This window comes from Heteronotia binoei, chromosome 1 (assembly GCF_032191835.1).
Source record: "Heteronotia binoei isolate CCM8104 ecotype False Entrance Well chromosome 1, APGP_CSIRO_Hbin_v1, whole genome shotgun sequence".
Lineage (NCBI taxonomy): Eukaryota > Metazoa > Chordata > Lepidosauria > Squamata > Gekkonidae > Heteronotia > Heteronotia binoei.
Window position 1 is genome coordinate 65,960,794 of NC_083223.1, and position 16,022 is coordinate 65,976,815.

The following is a 16,022-nucleotide window of genomic DNA, read 5'->3' on the forward strand; positions in this document are numbered from 1 at the left end:
TTTGTGTGTACTCTAAATTCAAGCATTTCCTGACATTTGTATGATTTAAGTACAGCACCAAGCCTTTCTGCATTTCACACACCACATTAATGGAAATTCTTCTGCAATGTTGAGAAATACATAGCAGTATCTCTCTCTCCCTCTCCAACATTATCTTGTATTTTCTTGCTACAATGCCTGAGCTGCCACTGGGCAAAATCCCAGCATATGTAAATTGTCAGGCTTAATTGGACTATTCTACCAAAAAAATTTTCCCTCCACAAACGGAGGAGAATAAAGCAACATGAAGCAAAAAGTAAAAAAAAAAGAATGTGAAAACCATTCTTCTTCACACGTTTCAAACCTGGTTGAAAATGAAACAGAGTTTCTAGACAGAAGAAAATCTAAAGGATCAGTTTCTTTTGATTTGAAAAGACACAAAAGGTGATTTACCTGCAGCTGTCAATATTGTTTTTGTCCACCGCATTAGAAAAGGTGAAAGGTCCCAGATTATTGATTTTTGTGACTTCTATACAGCCTGTAAAATTGTAGACAGGTTCTATCACCTAAAGGGGATAGGGGGATCAAAAGAGTTAGATTTCTATCATAGTTGTGATACATAGAACAAACAATCCTTAAATCACACACTTTCCTGCCTGGGGGAATTTGGCCTGATTCTAGACATCAGCTGAACTGCAATCAGGTTACAGCACTGTATAACAGAATTCTTGAATAGCATTCTTACAAGGCTTTCTTTGAACACTTACATGAAAGCTTTTTGAACACAGAAAACACTATACAAATACTATGTACTATTCTTATTAAGATTTAAAATTCTAAAGATAATTTCATGACAAATAAGCACTTGAAAGTTTTTCGGTGCAAACAAAGAATCTTCATTAATTTTGAATAGTTGCAGATACTGCCTTATTTTAGAAGTTGACTGCATATTTTAAAGAGTATAAAATGGAATGGTATTAAAATAAATGGACTTCATCCAAGCACAGTAAAAACTCTATTGATTCCAGCAGGGAAAACTTAGGCATGAACTTAACTGTCCCACTGAAATAAGTGGAATTTAACTTTAGCTAGATTGTACCCCAAAATGTATTAATCCTATACGTTTTCTTGCTAATAATGGCCAGTCATTCTCTCTCTCACTCAAATACCTTACGTTGATATTTGAGAGGAATTACCATTCTGTAACTCTTGCAGTTTAGAAAGAACTTTGCCATCTTTGGTCAGTAAGTATAACATTGACCTTGGAAGAAAAGTTATTATTTCTGATATGTTAATAATAACAACTAGCCCAAGACACACAAGTTATTTGGGAACTCCTGTACTGCCCCAAAGAATGGAAGAGGTCCAAAGAGCATGCAGCCAGGCCGAATCCTCCACCTATTAGTCTCTGAATGCTGAGGTCTGTTATCACCCTTGATCCTCTTTTTAGGCACTAAAGTGTGTTGGTACTAAGTATTAGACCATTTTTGCACACAGCTTACCTCGCAGACACAATCCTGTTCCCTTCGCAGCGTCTGTTGGATAACCTACCATCTGCGCCTGAGTTACAGGAAGTGCCGTGGCTTTAGCGTAGCAAACGTAAACTGGGTTTTAGCGGTTTACGTTTGCTACGCAGAAGCTGCAGCACTTCCTGTAACTTCGGTACAGATGGTGGGAAATCTGACCAGATGCTGCAGAGGGAACAGGATTGTGACTGCGAGGTGAGCTGTGTGCGAAAACGGTCTTAGTTAAACAAATGAAGAGAAGCAAAAGCAAAAGCAATGCTACCTTCTCACTATACTGAGAAAACAGAATTAAAGTGCAACGTACTATTACAACCTACAATACTTATTGTGTTCAGCTGTGTTTAACCATGCTATTTTATGCAAATATCACTAAAGTCATGTATTCTGTTACTATGGTGCCATTGCCCATGTCTTTCCTCTTCTAGCTGGGGCAAGCTCAGATCTGCTGCTGAATTGTTGTTGGCTTTTATTTGGTCCTGTTTATTACAGCTGGCAGTGGGGCTCATTTTATCAGGGCTGGGAGTGGGACTCAAGAGACAAAGCAAGTGTTCGCAGCCAAATCACTACAGTGGTAAGCAGGTGGACAGATAAACAGGGGAAGAAAAACAGCTTTGTTTTTACCAAAGCAACCAGACTGAGAAAACCAAATCACAGTCAGAACCTTTATAAGACCAAAAGAACTCCACAGGGTCATCTGATCCCTGCTGAGCTGACAGATAGACAACTGTCCTCAGGCCCTTGTTATAACACTGAAGTTCAGCAGACAGCAAACTAGGAGATCCCTACTGTGACAAGCCATCATAGCAGAGTAACCAATTACATGGGTCTAGAATTATTCCAGAACAGAAGACCACTTCCTTTGTAAGGTGAGAATTGTTCTTGTTGAGGGTGCTGGGCAAATGGATTAGCTAGGATGGGACAGGAGTAGGGAGACAGCCAAAGCAAAGTATTTGGAAGCTGAATGTGAGAAACACTGATGTAGTCAAGAAAAAAATTGGCAACGCTGGAATTGAGAGACAGGCTGTTGAGAATCTATACACTTTCTGCTACCCAGAATACAGTGAAATGAGAAACAATTAATATGAAGCAGAAGTATAGTAAATAGGGTGATGAGACTGTTAGGGAAACTGCTCTCAAAATGAGATTGGGGAATTAGATTGAGAGACAGCTGGCCCAATAGGAATCTTTGTTATCTGTGTATACCAGGCTCAACCGTTCAGATAGTCAATGCTCAATAAAAGGACTCTAATTTAATAAAAAACAATTGTAATTTATTTAGAATAATAGTTCTTTCATACAAGGTAAAAATACAAAACACTCACACATTCACACAGGTCTAAGGAAATACAGATAGATTGATAGGGGTAACATATATGGGTAGACAAACAGGGTCATATTTACCATCGTCGTCTTCAGGGAAGGTTTCCAATGGCGACTTAAGAGGACAGGGGAAATGGACCCAACACTGTGGCCAGAATTGGGGATGGATCTAGACAGCGGGTAATAGGGGTTGCTGAATAGAAAGCACACATGAGTGGAGTTGGGTTAGAGGTTAAATAGACTCCCTTAGACCCTTAGGGGCTGGGAGGTCTTGGGGAGGAGCAAGGGGAGGCTCTGCGATGACCAAGAAGGCTGGACATCCCTTGCTGACACCTAATTGGATGCCAGTTTTGACCAATGAACTTCACCTTAGTCTGGTGAAGCTGGAAATTTCCAAGCTGCAATGCTGCCTGGGGCGGCTCCAAGGTATTAGACTGGGGTGAGAATGGGAATGGCTGGATACTTAAGGTTAAATGGGATTAGCTGGGAAGGTGACAATAGGGAGTCAAATGCTGGCCTAGGTACCACCCGGGTAAGACAAAAGACTTGATGAAGACAGGAGATGTCCTTCCTCTTATTTCATCTTCTGCTGGGCAAGGTTTATTGTTCTGGTATTGCTGAGCAATTAGGATCAACAGTGGAGCTATTAATCCATTCATGAGGTTGCTTGCAGGCTAGGGTGTGTACCTGTGACTTTCCCACTAAGAAGGAATGAGTTCAGCCTGGCAGGGTAAGCTTGGGTCAGGAAAGCAAGATGGATTCTGCTGTTGTTAGCCTTAGGTCCATGGAACCAGGCTGGAAACATGGTGGCCTGGTTTCTTCCACTGCAGTGGCCAAGACTGGGCACACAAGAAGCAGCTGGAGCATGTCTGTAGTTCTGGCTAACACTCTTCAGAGATGTAGAATGCAAAGCTGCCATATAAGCCTTAGAAGCTGTAAGCAAAGTCCACTTCTTAGAGCAGATGTGTGAGAGTCAAATCTCCAGGCACCCTGGCAACCACACTGGCGATCACGATGTCCACATGTATGAAAAGTAGGGGGCTTTTCCTCACAAGACTGTGCCTGGCAACCGGCAAGGGCTTTGGACGAAGGAACGAAGTGGGAGCACCAGCATCATATGCACTGTGATGTCATTTCCTGGAAAAACTGAAAGTCATGGCATGTTGCTCTGGGAATTACCAGAAACCATATGGTAAAAACTTGGACTGATTCCTCACTGGCATTTGCTCTGCCCCCGCACTTCTCCCTGTGCCAGCTCAAGCGATGGATTCCCTACTAGTTGCTCCGCAGATGCCTTTTGCATCGCAGCTCCTTCCCATTACCATCGCAGGAACAGGATGCTGGGTTTTTTTATTCCAAGTTGTCAAGACAGAAATGGGAAGCAGCCCCAAAGCAGGATGTGCCATGGAACGACTGGTGGGGAATCGATGGCTTGAGTCGATGCAAGGAGAAGCACAGGGGCGGAGCAAATGCTGGTGAGGAATCAGTCATAGTGTCACCAGTGACTCCTAGAGTAATGTGATGTCAGTTCCAAGTTCTCTCATACACAATGGCAGCATTTAAAAATGCTCAGAGTAGCTGTGGATAATGACAGCTGCTGGTGGGAGGTCTGTCTCCCTGCTGGTAACCTAGTAGTAAATCTGGACAGAGAATGCAAGAGAGATGGCTCCAGCATCCACTGCATGTAGCACTGAGCAGCATTACTTTTCTTATGCAGAGAAGACCTTATACTCTGTTATGACCTGTGTTGTTCACTTTAGTGCCGCAACTCTTTTACTTGAATAGCCATTGTTCTCCCCTATATATGACATATTACTACTTTGATTCAAATGATTTTTCAGCTATACACTATGATGACTGGCTGTGTCATTTAAAAAAAAAAAACCTCACAATTTCTTTCATTTCCCTCCAGTCTTAGTCTTCATGTGTTGTTTTATGATTCTTTTGACCTTCCTCATTTCAAAATCACAGAAGTGCTAATATTTTAGATCCAATTCTTATTCTTGTTAGAATAAGCAGGGAAACAATAAGCCCTGATAAACCAGTCAAGGGTCAAAAGCAGCATAGTTACGGCATTTATAGCAGCTGCTGTCTTCATCTGAGCTCTTTTCAACATTGCTAATGTCAAGTTAGTGTGGGCAAAATCATCACCATAGCAACCTGAAATCTATATTGCACACAGAAGAGCAAATTAACAGTGCAGCTTGGGAATATAAAGAAAAATGGTAAGGGTGGGAGAGAGAAAGGTTATCTGCATTTTCTTGAAGACTGTATTCTTAGAGAATATGTTGTGTTCTATCATGATAACCAGAAGACAGAAATCCACCAATTGGGTCCCTGGTCACTTCCTCAGGACTTGTGATCAGTATGTTTCAGAACATAATGCTTTTCCTCTCAGATGAAAATAAAGTAGTTATGAGCATTGTCTTCTTGCCTTAAGCACCGGTGCCTTACAAGCATTTCTGTTGAGCAACACCCACCCACATGGATTGCACTAGGCTAAATGAACTGTGGAAAGAATACTTATTTCAGAACATAATGGCAGCTAATAGGAAGGGCAAAAAGAGACTGAGTGCTTTTGCCTTCTGGAAAAAAAATGCTGTAGAACTGCTGCTGGACTCATATCAGCAGGAGTTGTTACCCTCCCAGGCTTCATCAGCGTTTTAATACTGAAATTCATTTACATTTCTACAGAGATGCATATAATTGCTTACTCCTTTGAAAGCTTTCAACATCAGTGTTTAAAATTCAGCAACCAAGATTTCCCCCCTCCCCATGTGTAAACTGGATAGGCTGTCATTTAGATTTTGGTTTCAAAAACAAAACACAGCAATAGAGAATATTTGCCATTCTCTATTGCACTTTGGTTCTAAGGTATGTATGGAGGTTCATCGTCTTGTACGCTGCAATCTCCGTCTTCACTTTAAACCCACACCCAGGAGAGGAGGTATCCCTCGGAGGAACTTTCAGGTTGGCAGCCTCCAGTCAGCCGAAGTTAAAGCTGCCTTCCAGGCAAAACTCCAGTCAAGAATTGAGGACCCCAGTTGCCCCACAGACCCTTCTCCAGAAGCACTCTGGGAACACCTAAAAACTACCGTCCTGCAGATCTCTGAAGAAGTCCTCGGGTTCTCCACAAGGAAGAACAAGGACTGGTTTGATGAGAACAATCAAGAGATCCAAGAATTACTGGCAAAAAAGAGATCTCTGAAGAAGTCCCCGGGTTCTCCACAAGGAAGAACAAGGACTGGTTTGATGAGAACAATCAAGAGATCCAAGAATTACTGGCAAAAAAGAGATCTGCCTACCAAGCACATCTTGCTCAGCCCTCCTGTCCTGGGAAAAAAGCAACCTTTCGCGCTGCATGTAGCAACCTCCAGCGCAAGCTTCGAGACGTTCAGAACGAGTGGTGGACCAAGCTTGCAGAGAGAACCCAGCTGTGTGCAGACACTGGTGATTTAAGAGGGTTCTACGAAGCCCTGAAGGCAGTATATGGCCCATCATATCAGGCTCAGAGTCCCTTGCATAGTGCAGACGGCCAAGTGCTCCTCACAGACAAGGCATCCATACTGAACCGGTGGTCGGAGTATTTTCAGGTTCTCTTCAGTGCCAACCGCGTAGTTCAAGATTCAGCAATCCACCTCACCCCACTTCAACCGGTGAAAAAAGAGTTGGATGAGATCCCCACCCTAGAAGAGACTGTTAAAGCCATCAAGCAACTGAAAAGTGGCAAGGCAGCGGGAGTTGATGGAATTCCACCAGAGATCTGGAAGCATGGGGGCACAGTACTACATAGCTCACTTCACAAAGTACTTGTCACCTGCTGGAAACAAGGCAAATTACCACAGGACTTTTGCGATGCAATCATCATCACCCTATACAAGAACAAAGGGGAAAAGTCAGACTGCTCCAACTACCGGGGGATAACCCTGCTCTCCATCGCAGGCAAAATCCTTGCCAGAATACTCCTGAACAGACTGGTGCCCACCATTGCAGAAGAACTCCTCCCAGAGAGCCAGTACGGCTTCAGAGCTAACAGGAGCACCACCGACATGGTATTTGTTCTCAGGCAGCTCCAAGAGAAATGCAGGGAACAGAACAAGGCTCTGTATGTGACTTTTGTCGACCTTACCAAAGCTTTCGATACCGTTAGCAGGAAAGGCCTGTGGCAAATCTTGGAACGTTTAGGATGTCCCCCAAGGTTCCTCAGCATGATCATCCAGCTACACGAAGACCAGCGAGGCCAAGTCAGACACTGCAACGACCTCTCGGAGCCCTTCCCAATAGGCACAGGTGTAAAGCAAGGCTGCATTCTCGCGCCAACTCTCTTTACGATCTTCTTTAGCATGATGCTTCAAAGAGCCGCAGTAGATCTAGATGATGACGATGGTGTATACATCCGCTATCGCACCGATGGCAGCCTGTTCAACCTGAGGCGACTAAAGGCACACTCCAAGACAATGGAAAAACTCATCCGAGATCTACTGTTTGCTGATGATGCTGCACTCGTCTCCCACTCGGTATCAGCTCTGCAGCATATGACGTCCTGCTTTGCAGAGGCTGCCAAGCTATTCGGCCTAGAAGTTAGTCTGAAGAAGACAGAAGTTCTCCACCAGCCTGCACCCCAAGAAGTTTCTCACCCCCCCTGCATCACTGTGGGTGAATCAGTTCTGAAGACAGTCCAGCAGTTCAGCTACCTGGGGTGCATCATCTCCTCAGATGCCAAGATCGACAAGGAGATTGACAATAGGCTGGCAAAGGCAAACCGTGCATTTGGCCAACTGCACAAAAGAGTGTGGAGCAACAAGCATCTGAAAAAAGGCACAAAGATCAATGTTTACAAAGCGGTTGTGATGACAACCCTCATCTACGGCTCCGAATCGTGGGTTTTATACCGTCATCACCTGCGACTCCTCGAGCGCTTTCATCAGCGCTGCCTTCGCACCATCCTCAACATCCACTGGAGTGACTTTGTGACCAACACTGAAGTCCTCAAGCGGGCGGAGGTTACCAGCATTGAGGCACTGCTGTTGAAGATGCAGCTGCGCTGGGCAGGGCATATTTCTAGGATGGAAAACCACCGCCTTCCCAAGATTGCCCTGTATGGCGAACTCTCCACCGGTCATCGAAATAGAGGGGCACCAAAGAAGAGGTACAAGGACTCCTTGAAGAAATCCCTTAGCACCTGTCACATCAACCATCACCAGTGGTCTGACCTAGCCTCAGATCGCAAAGCATGGAGGCACACCATCCACCAGGCTGTCTCTTCCTTTGAGAACGCACGCATAGCTGGTCTTGAGGACAAAAGGAGATTGAGGAAGAATCGCACTGCTACAGCACCAACCCTAAATCAGACTTTTCCCTGCAGCCGCTGTGGCCGGACCTGCCTGTCCCATATTGGTCTTGTCAGCCACCAGCGAGCCTGCAGCAAACGTGGACTATTGCACCCTTCTTAAATCTTCGTTCGCGAAGCCAAGCCGAGAGATGTATGGAGGTATTCACACATAAATGTATGCCACTTGATAAGTCATTGATTACTGACTTGTAGCAGAACGTATGAACTGACTCAGATGAGAAGTATCATGGCAGAAGTAACAGTTCATTAACACATGCTAGTAATGTGGCACCCAGAATGGCCCAAAGCTTCAATGGAAGACATCCAAAGAAATGCAGTTCAGCTCCATCAAAGGTGAAAGACTAGATGGAATGGAGGCTTCTTGGAAATATACCCTCTTCAGCAGAATTATTCTATCTGGTTACCTTAACCACAAACACAAGCACTTGAATCTGACCCTTGTCTGTTTCAAAGCTAGCCCCCTGCTGCAGACTTTCTCCCGAGGAGCCCCACTGAGTTGCACAGGGCCCAGCAGCCTGGGTGAAGCTCCTCCTGGGGGGGGGGCTTTTCCTTCCTCTGCAGCACCAAAAGGGTTAAGCCCACTGAACTCCTGCTAGAGAGGCTGTGCAAGGGGGGCTGGGGGAGGAGGAGGGAGGGGACTTTCCTGCGAGGGGGTATGTGTGGGAGGGGTTTGTACTTGGAGGGCGAGGGAGGGCTGCAAAGAAGATCTTTGTGGGAGGTTTACTCAGAAGTAAGGCATGGGGGAAAATCAGCCTGGAGATCTTGGAAGGGAGGGAGGCTGGGGTCGTTCTTGGTCACAGTTGCCAACTCCCAGGAAGTTGCTGGATATCTGGGCAGGGGTGGGGTTCTGGAAAAGACCCAGTTTGGGCTCAGGAGAGGGTGAACTGAGATGGGAAGAAGGCCAGAGAGTCCCGTCCCCCCCACCGAGGGTGGCTATTCTCTCCCTGGGGTATGTGTATGTGTGGAAACTGATCTCTTTCAACCAAAGGTCAGTTGTAATTCGGGGAGAACTTCAGGTCCCACCTAGAGGCTGTCAACCCTCTTAGAAAATAGTTTTGTTCCACTGTGTAAAGGATTTTTTTTTTAGGGGGGGAGGGTCTACAATCAATGTCTTTTGGTACATGTATGACCTGGCATTCTGTTGCTGGTCAATTTAATGTGATTCCCCCTCCCCCCCCAAAAAAGCTGGACTTTTTTTTGGTTGGGTGAGTAAAAAGGGGGCCTCAGGGGGGAAGGGAGCTCCTGTCTCTAGTAAAATCAACCACAGCCCCATTTGAAGACCCAGATGTGGGGTCAGTGAGGGGCTGGCGGCTGCCAGCTGATGCCCCAGGCCTGCCCAGCAGAGAAGAGGAAATCTGGGCAAACTCTGCTGCCCAGGATCAGAGGCTTCAGCCATGTTAGGGAAGGTCATGGAGATAGCATCAGGGCCCACCCAGCACTGCAGGAGGGGACTCTCCTCTGACTGGCAGAGAGTGGTGGGGCATGCTGGTGTGGCCACACCCCCTGGCATCAGCCTCCCTCAGACACAGGGCTGGGAGGAACCAATGGCACAGGGGTACACATGACTGTGAGGATTGCAGCATGAAAGACGTAAATACCCCAAGGAGGGCCACAGTATCCACTGTGTCTGAGTACCCACCCACAGCAGTGTTTTGCAAACTCTACACACAGGGAGAGAACATGGCTTTTGCAGCCATATCACACACCCTCCCTCCCTCCACAGCTTACCTGGCAGAGGCAGCCATAACAGAAGGCACCTGGGGTTTTTTGCCACTGTATGACACAGAGTGTTGGACTGGATGGGCCATTGGCCTGATCCAACATGGCTTCTCTTATGTTCTTATATTCTTAAGCACTGTCCATTCGGTTTGGTTTTGAGTTAACTTTCTTGATTATCTAAGTTATTAGCTGGTCAACATCTGCTGTCACCTTCTGCACAATGCATATTACATTACTTTGGGGAAATTAAATTATGGAGGCTACTGTTGGCACCTGACATTGGATTCTAAATCCACCCTACTAAGTCTTATATTGGCTAAGGGCTACAGCAGATGATTCTGCAATATTTTAAGTAGCAAGCATGGTAAAGTACTCCTGCAGTGTTCAGTGAGCTTCATATAAATGCCATAATACCTGTAGTGATTCAAGGAGAGGCTACAGAATTATGTTGCCCAAATCAAAAGGTCATTGCAGCCTAATGAACTGTCTTTATTATGTTTACTGTATGAGTCACTGAAGCCTAAGCATAAAGAACCACAATTTATTCTTTGTGATCCTTTGTCCTGATAGTGATATTTAAAATGCAATGTATTATACCCATCTTGGAAATGAGACATGAATTATTGTTTCTATACCTCAAGGCTTTCCACAAAAATAAAATACTGTAGATTAGAAATGTGCTTATTTAACCATAATAAGCAGGAATGTTTGAACACTCTTCCCTTTTGACAGCAATTTATTTGGGGGTTGCAAATAGTACCATTGCACAATATCTATATTTGCTTTCCCCCCCAAAATGTTCAAAATTTGATTGCAAATATTCTGCTTATGTGGCTTGTCACATTACTTTTCCAATCATTGTCCCTGATGCATCATCATTTTTGAATATGATGACAAATTAAATAATGAGAAGAGTTTCAATCTTTCCAGTAGAGGGAAGCCATGTGGTTGGTTTTTTCTAGCCTTGCCTGTTTTTCCTGACTTGGTATTTGATTTAGGGAGCATGAGGGTGCACTTGCAAATAATTTGGCCACATGAGGTTAGCTGTTTCTCTCATCTGCTGGTCTGTCCAGTGCATGGGGGACAGGGCTGTAAAATATGTACTTTCATGGTTGTCTTGTAGGCTTCCCAGTCCCCAGGTCCCAGCGGGAGATTCCCCGGTTTTAGAAGTTTCCCCCCACACCCACCATGTACCTCTAGATCTCGGGCAGGACCTGCAATCAGGTCTGTTTTTAAAATGTGTGTGTGCCTTTAAATCGGAGCAGGAAGTACTTCATGGGGAGGGGTTAGCAACAGCAGACTTCGGACAAGTAAGTGTGTGTGTAAAAGAGCAGGTAGCCCCTGTACTTTCCAGACCTGGTTGTGGAGGCACCAGAGACTACTGCTTTGTTCTACTTCTTCAGACCAACATGGCTGCCCACTTGCACCAGAGACAGTTAAGCTTGTGTGTGAGTGAGGGAGAGAAAGCGGGGGGAGGGGAGGGAACTCTCTTATTCCCTATGGAGACTTATTCTCATAGGAAATAATGGAGAATTGATCCATGGGTATCTGGGGCTCTGGGGGAGGCTGTTTTTTGAGGTTGAGGCACCAGATTTGCAGCATAGCATCCTGTATCTCTCCCCAAAATACCCCCCCAAGTTTCAAAAAGATTGGACCAGGGGGTCCAATTCTATGAGCCCCAAAAGAAGGTGTCCCTATCCTTCATTATTTCCTATGGAGGGAAGGGATTTAAAAGATGTGCAGTCCCTTTAAATGTGATGGCCAGAACTCCCTTGAAGCTCAATTATGCTTGTCACACCCTTGCTCCTGGCTCTGCCCCCAATGATTCCTGGCTCCACCCCCAAAGTCCCCAGATATTTCTTGAATTGGACTTAGCAACCCTATTGTGTTGATCTAGATATGTTGGTGTGGAAGATCTTCCAGTCAAGTCCAGTTGTTCTCCTGTCCCTCAAAGGAGAGAAGGAAAGAGGAAGAGACAGTCTTCCTACCCCTGTCCCATTTCTCAAAAGGCATGACACCCTCCATTGGTACTGCCTCTCGTGTGGGGGACTTGGACAGGCTAGATACCCCTTCATCTGACCCTTCCCACACCATACAGATTTTGAGTGGGCCAGATGCAGCCCTTCTGCTACAGAGGTGACCCAATCAAGTTGGTGGGAGAGAAGGCCATCAGCCCTCCAAGAGGTATCCTGAATCCCATAGTTAATCTGCACCTGGGAACAGGAATCATAGCTAAGTATGGCAGCAACCACCAGGGAGCTTGCATTACTAAACAGCAGCCACCCCGCCAAAGCCAGTGTGTTATAGTCGTTAGAGTTTCAGACTAGGATCAGGGAGACACAGGTTCAAATCGACACAACCATGTAAGGTCACTGGGTGACCTTAGGTCAGTCACTCTCTCAGCCTAATCTACCTCACAGGGTTGTTGTGAGGATAAAATAAAGGTAAGATTGATGTACGCTGCTTTGGGTCTCCATTGTGGAGAAAGGCAAATATAAATGACAATAACTATAGTTGAAGCTGGGGGCAGATAAAAGAAAGGTTGGTTGGTGGATAGGAAAGAGAAAAGGAAACAGGGAAAGGTGAGAATATGGAGATTATCAGGAGAGAGGAAAGAAAAAATATTGAGAGGAAGAGGACACATGGAAAAATGAGGTGCCCCTTGCAAATCCTTGCAGGTTCCTCACCATACAACTAGTTCCAGCGCTGTGGCCACCACCACAACACTAGTCTGTAATTTTCCTCAGTGGAGGATTACAGGGAAGGAGGGAAAGCTTAAAAAGGAGGGCAGATAAAGGTGGGTTGTGCGGTGGGTTAAAAGGACAGAAGGAAGCAGGAAATAGAAAGTGGCTCTGAGGGAAAAGAAAAACTAAATAGTGGGAAAAGGGAAGATGAGTTGATGCTTCCATTGCAATTCCTTGTAGGTCTCCAGCTTGCAAGTTTGATTTTTGAATATATATTTTATGAACAATAAGTAAAAGTCAATCCAGGTAAATTAAATCTTTAACTTTTTTTTGTTTTTAGTAGGCAAACATTTAATCAAATTTTGAGTGAATTCATACTGCATATTATGGGCATGATCAAACCAGTACTATTAATTTAGTACTATTTAGTTCCTTCCTGGACAACTGAGATGCACGGACCCTGAGGGGGGAATAGTGTCATAGGTCAGCCAGGGCTCAGCAATAGTGAGGACTCCTCAGAGGAGGAGGGACCCTGTGTGATCAGAGATCTTGATTGACAGAAGCTGTGTGACTGTGTGATCTTGATTGACAGAAGCTGACCAGAAGGAAAATGTAAGCTGCTCTAAAAACCAACTTTTCTTCTTTCACATGTAAAGAAAGTGAATGCAAGCTTTCCCCATCATTCTGGGATCTTGAAATGGCAACTGTTTTGGTTTCTGGCTTCTTCTTCTTCTTCTTCTTCTTCTTCTTCTTCTTCTTCTTCTTCTTCTTCTTCTTCTTCTTCTTCTTCTTCTTCTTCTTCTTCTTCTTCTTCTTCTTCTTCTTCTTCTTCTTCTTCTTCTTCTTCTTCTTCTTCTTTTACAGAAACAGACTGTGTGACCAAGGATAGTTAACCCAGCACCCTCCAGTAGCTTTACCTTGCTGTGTTCTATTTATTTCAGTATTTTTCACGCAGTAAGGCTCAATTCTGGTATTGGACCCAGGCTAAAAGAAAAAAATGTTTTAGCCACTTAAGTGCAACTCCATCTATCTAAAACATAGTTCTCCTACATCCTGCTTTAGACATGAATATATAGATATACATGTGGACACACAAGTGGTCCCACTGGTATGTAGTAGTGTGCCCATTATCTGATTTTTGTGAGGTTGCTACTTGAGAAATGCAAAGAGAGGAAAGGAGAGGCAGGAAGGGAGGTTCTGCAAGTTTTCAGAATTTCATTCTGAAGTTGCTCAGAGGCAGACAGTATCTTCCTAGTAGGTTTCCCAATCCCCAGGTCCCAGCAGGGGATCCCCCAGTTTTACAGGCTTCCCCCTTCCCCCAGCCAGCTGGCCGGCAGGGGAAGCCCTGCCCCCACAGCAACCATGCAGCTCTAGATATTGGGCAAGTTTAGAAACCTGCAAACAGGTCCATTTCAAAATGTCTGTGTGTCTGTGTGCCTTTAAAGTTGAGCAGGAAGTACTTCATGGGATGGGTCAGCAACAGAGTCCCTCCGTGTTGTGTCCTAGGCTTAAATGGGAGAACTGTTACTTTTGGAGGGAACTGTTACTTTTGGAGGGAAGCTGAACAAGCCAAAGCTTGTACTCCACACCAGGGTTCCAGAGAAGGCCTAAGCGTGCCCAATCAGGGGAAGGATTGAAACATAAGTAGCCAATCAACATCTAGGCTCATACTGTACCCTGATAGGCCCTTAAGGCCCTGTAAATAGCCAATCCATGTAGATAGTTAAAGACCAATCAGAAGGGGGCAAGAATTGTATAAAAGAGCGGGAAGTTTGAATAGAGCTCAGTCTGTGTGTGTGTTCCTGAAGTAAAGCTTGCTGAAATCACTCTCCGACTCTGGTCTCTTACTGCGCCAACCCCAGTACTTTACACTCCGTTTGTTTTGCTTTCGTTTCAGAGCAACTAAATGTGTGTGTGTGTGTGTGAGTGAGAGAGCAGTGTAGCCCCTGTTCTTTTCAGATGTCATTGTGGAGGAACCAGATCCAGTAAGTGTGTCGTGAGAGAGAGAGGGGGTTGCCAATCCCCAGGTTTGGAGGCCCTCCCCCCCCGCTTTAGGGTCATCAGAAAGCAGCAGTGGGGGGGGATGTCTATTGGGCAATTATTCCCTATGGAGAACAATTCCCATCGAGAATAATGGGGAATTGATGCAAAGGTATCGGGGGCTCTGGGAGACTGTTTTTTTAGGTAGAGGCACCAAAGTTTCAGTATGGCATCTACCTGCCTACCTTAGGGACCGTCTCTCTCCATATGTTCCCCAGAGAGCACTGAGGTCTAGTTCACAAAATCTACTGAAAATCCCCAGACCAAAGGAGGCCAAACTGAAAGAAACAAGGGAGTGGGCCTTCTCGATAACAGCACCTCAATGGTGGAACCAGCTGCCAAAGGAGGTGTGGGCCCTGCAGGACCTTAATCAGTTCTGTAAGGCTAGCAAAACCGTCTTTTTCCAGCTGGCATATTAAGATGGAACCATTGCATCAATAAGCTATGTTTACATGTATATTAAGAATGTAGCACCATTAATTTATACTGTAATTTAAATTTTAAATTTTAATCTAATCGCTGGTTTAAGAAATGTATTTTAATGGTTATGTTGTATTTATTGTTACATCATGGTGTGACCCACCATGTCCTGTAAGCCGCCCTGAGCCTGCTTCGGCGAGGAGGGCAGGGTATAAATAAAAAATTATTATTATTATTATTAGTGCCTATCCCCAAAATACCCCCAAGTTTTAAAATGATTGGACCAGGGGGTCCAATTCTATGAGCCACAAAAGAAGGTGCCCCTATCCTTCATTATTTCCTATGGAAGAAAGGCATTTAAAAAGGTGTGCTGTACCTTTCAATGTGATGGCCAGAACTCCCTTGGAGTTCAATTATGCTTGTCACACCCTTGCTCCTGGCTCTGCCCCAAAGTCTCCTGGCTCCACCCCCAAAGTCCCCAGATATTTCTTGAAATGGACTTGGCAACCCTACTTCCTAGGTCTTCCTATTTTATTTTATTGCTTTTATTTATTTAATTTATACCCCACACCCTCTCCCCACAGGGGAGTAAAACTACAGCACCACCCTCTGATATGTAACATAAACAAGTGCAAGGGCTAAAGTTACAAAAGGGGGCACTGATTTCTCTACAAACAGAAATGGAAGAGAAATGAAAAAAAAAATACTCTTTTGAAAGAGAAGAAGAGAGTAAAGGAATCAAAATATAATATAGATATAAAAATGAGTTTCAGGAAAATAAATTCCCCTCCCCATAAGTAAGCTATTGGAAAACATGTATCCAAAAGAAAAGATTACTGGACAGCACTGATAAAATATATTCCTGGGTACAGTCTCATCTTGGTATTTAGGGAACTGTAACGTATTCAAAAGTGCCTACGGCTGCATATGTGAATGGCAGGCTTATTAATAACATGCTGTGAGAACACTGATGCTGAAGGC

General features: G+C 44.7%; 1 protein-coding gene across 1 annotated transcript in view; it reads right to left on the bottom strand.

Annotated features, from left to right (window-relative positions):
* LOC132569386 (protein eyes shut homolog) overlaps window positions 1–16,022 on the bottom strand; it is a 631,754-nt gene that overhangs the window by 359,978 nt on the left and 255,754 nt on the right. Inside the window, exon 7 of the mRNA XM_060235420.1 lies at window positions 433–545. Within this exon, the coding sequence (XP_060091403.1) occupies window positions 433–545 (113 nt within the window). The remainder of the gene's footprint in view (window positions 1–432; window positions 546–16,022) is intronic.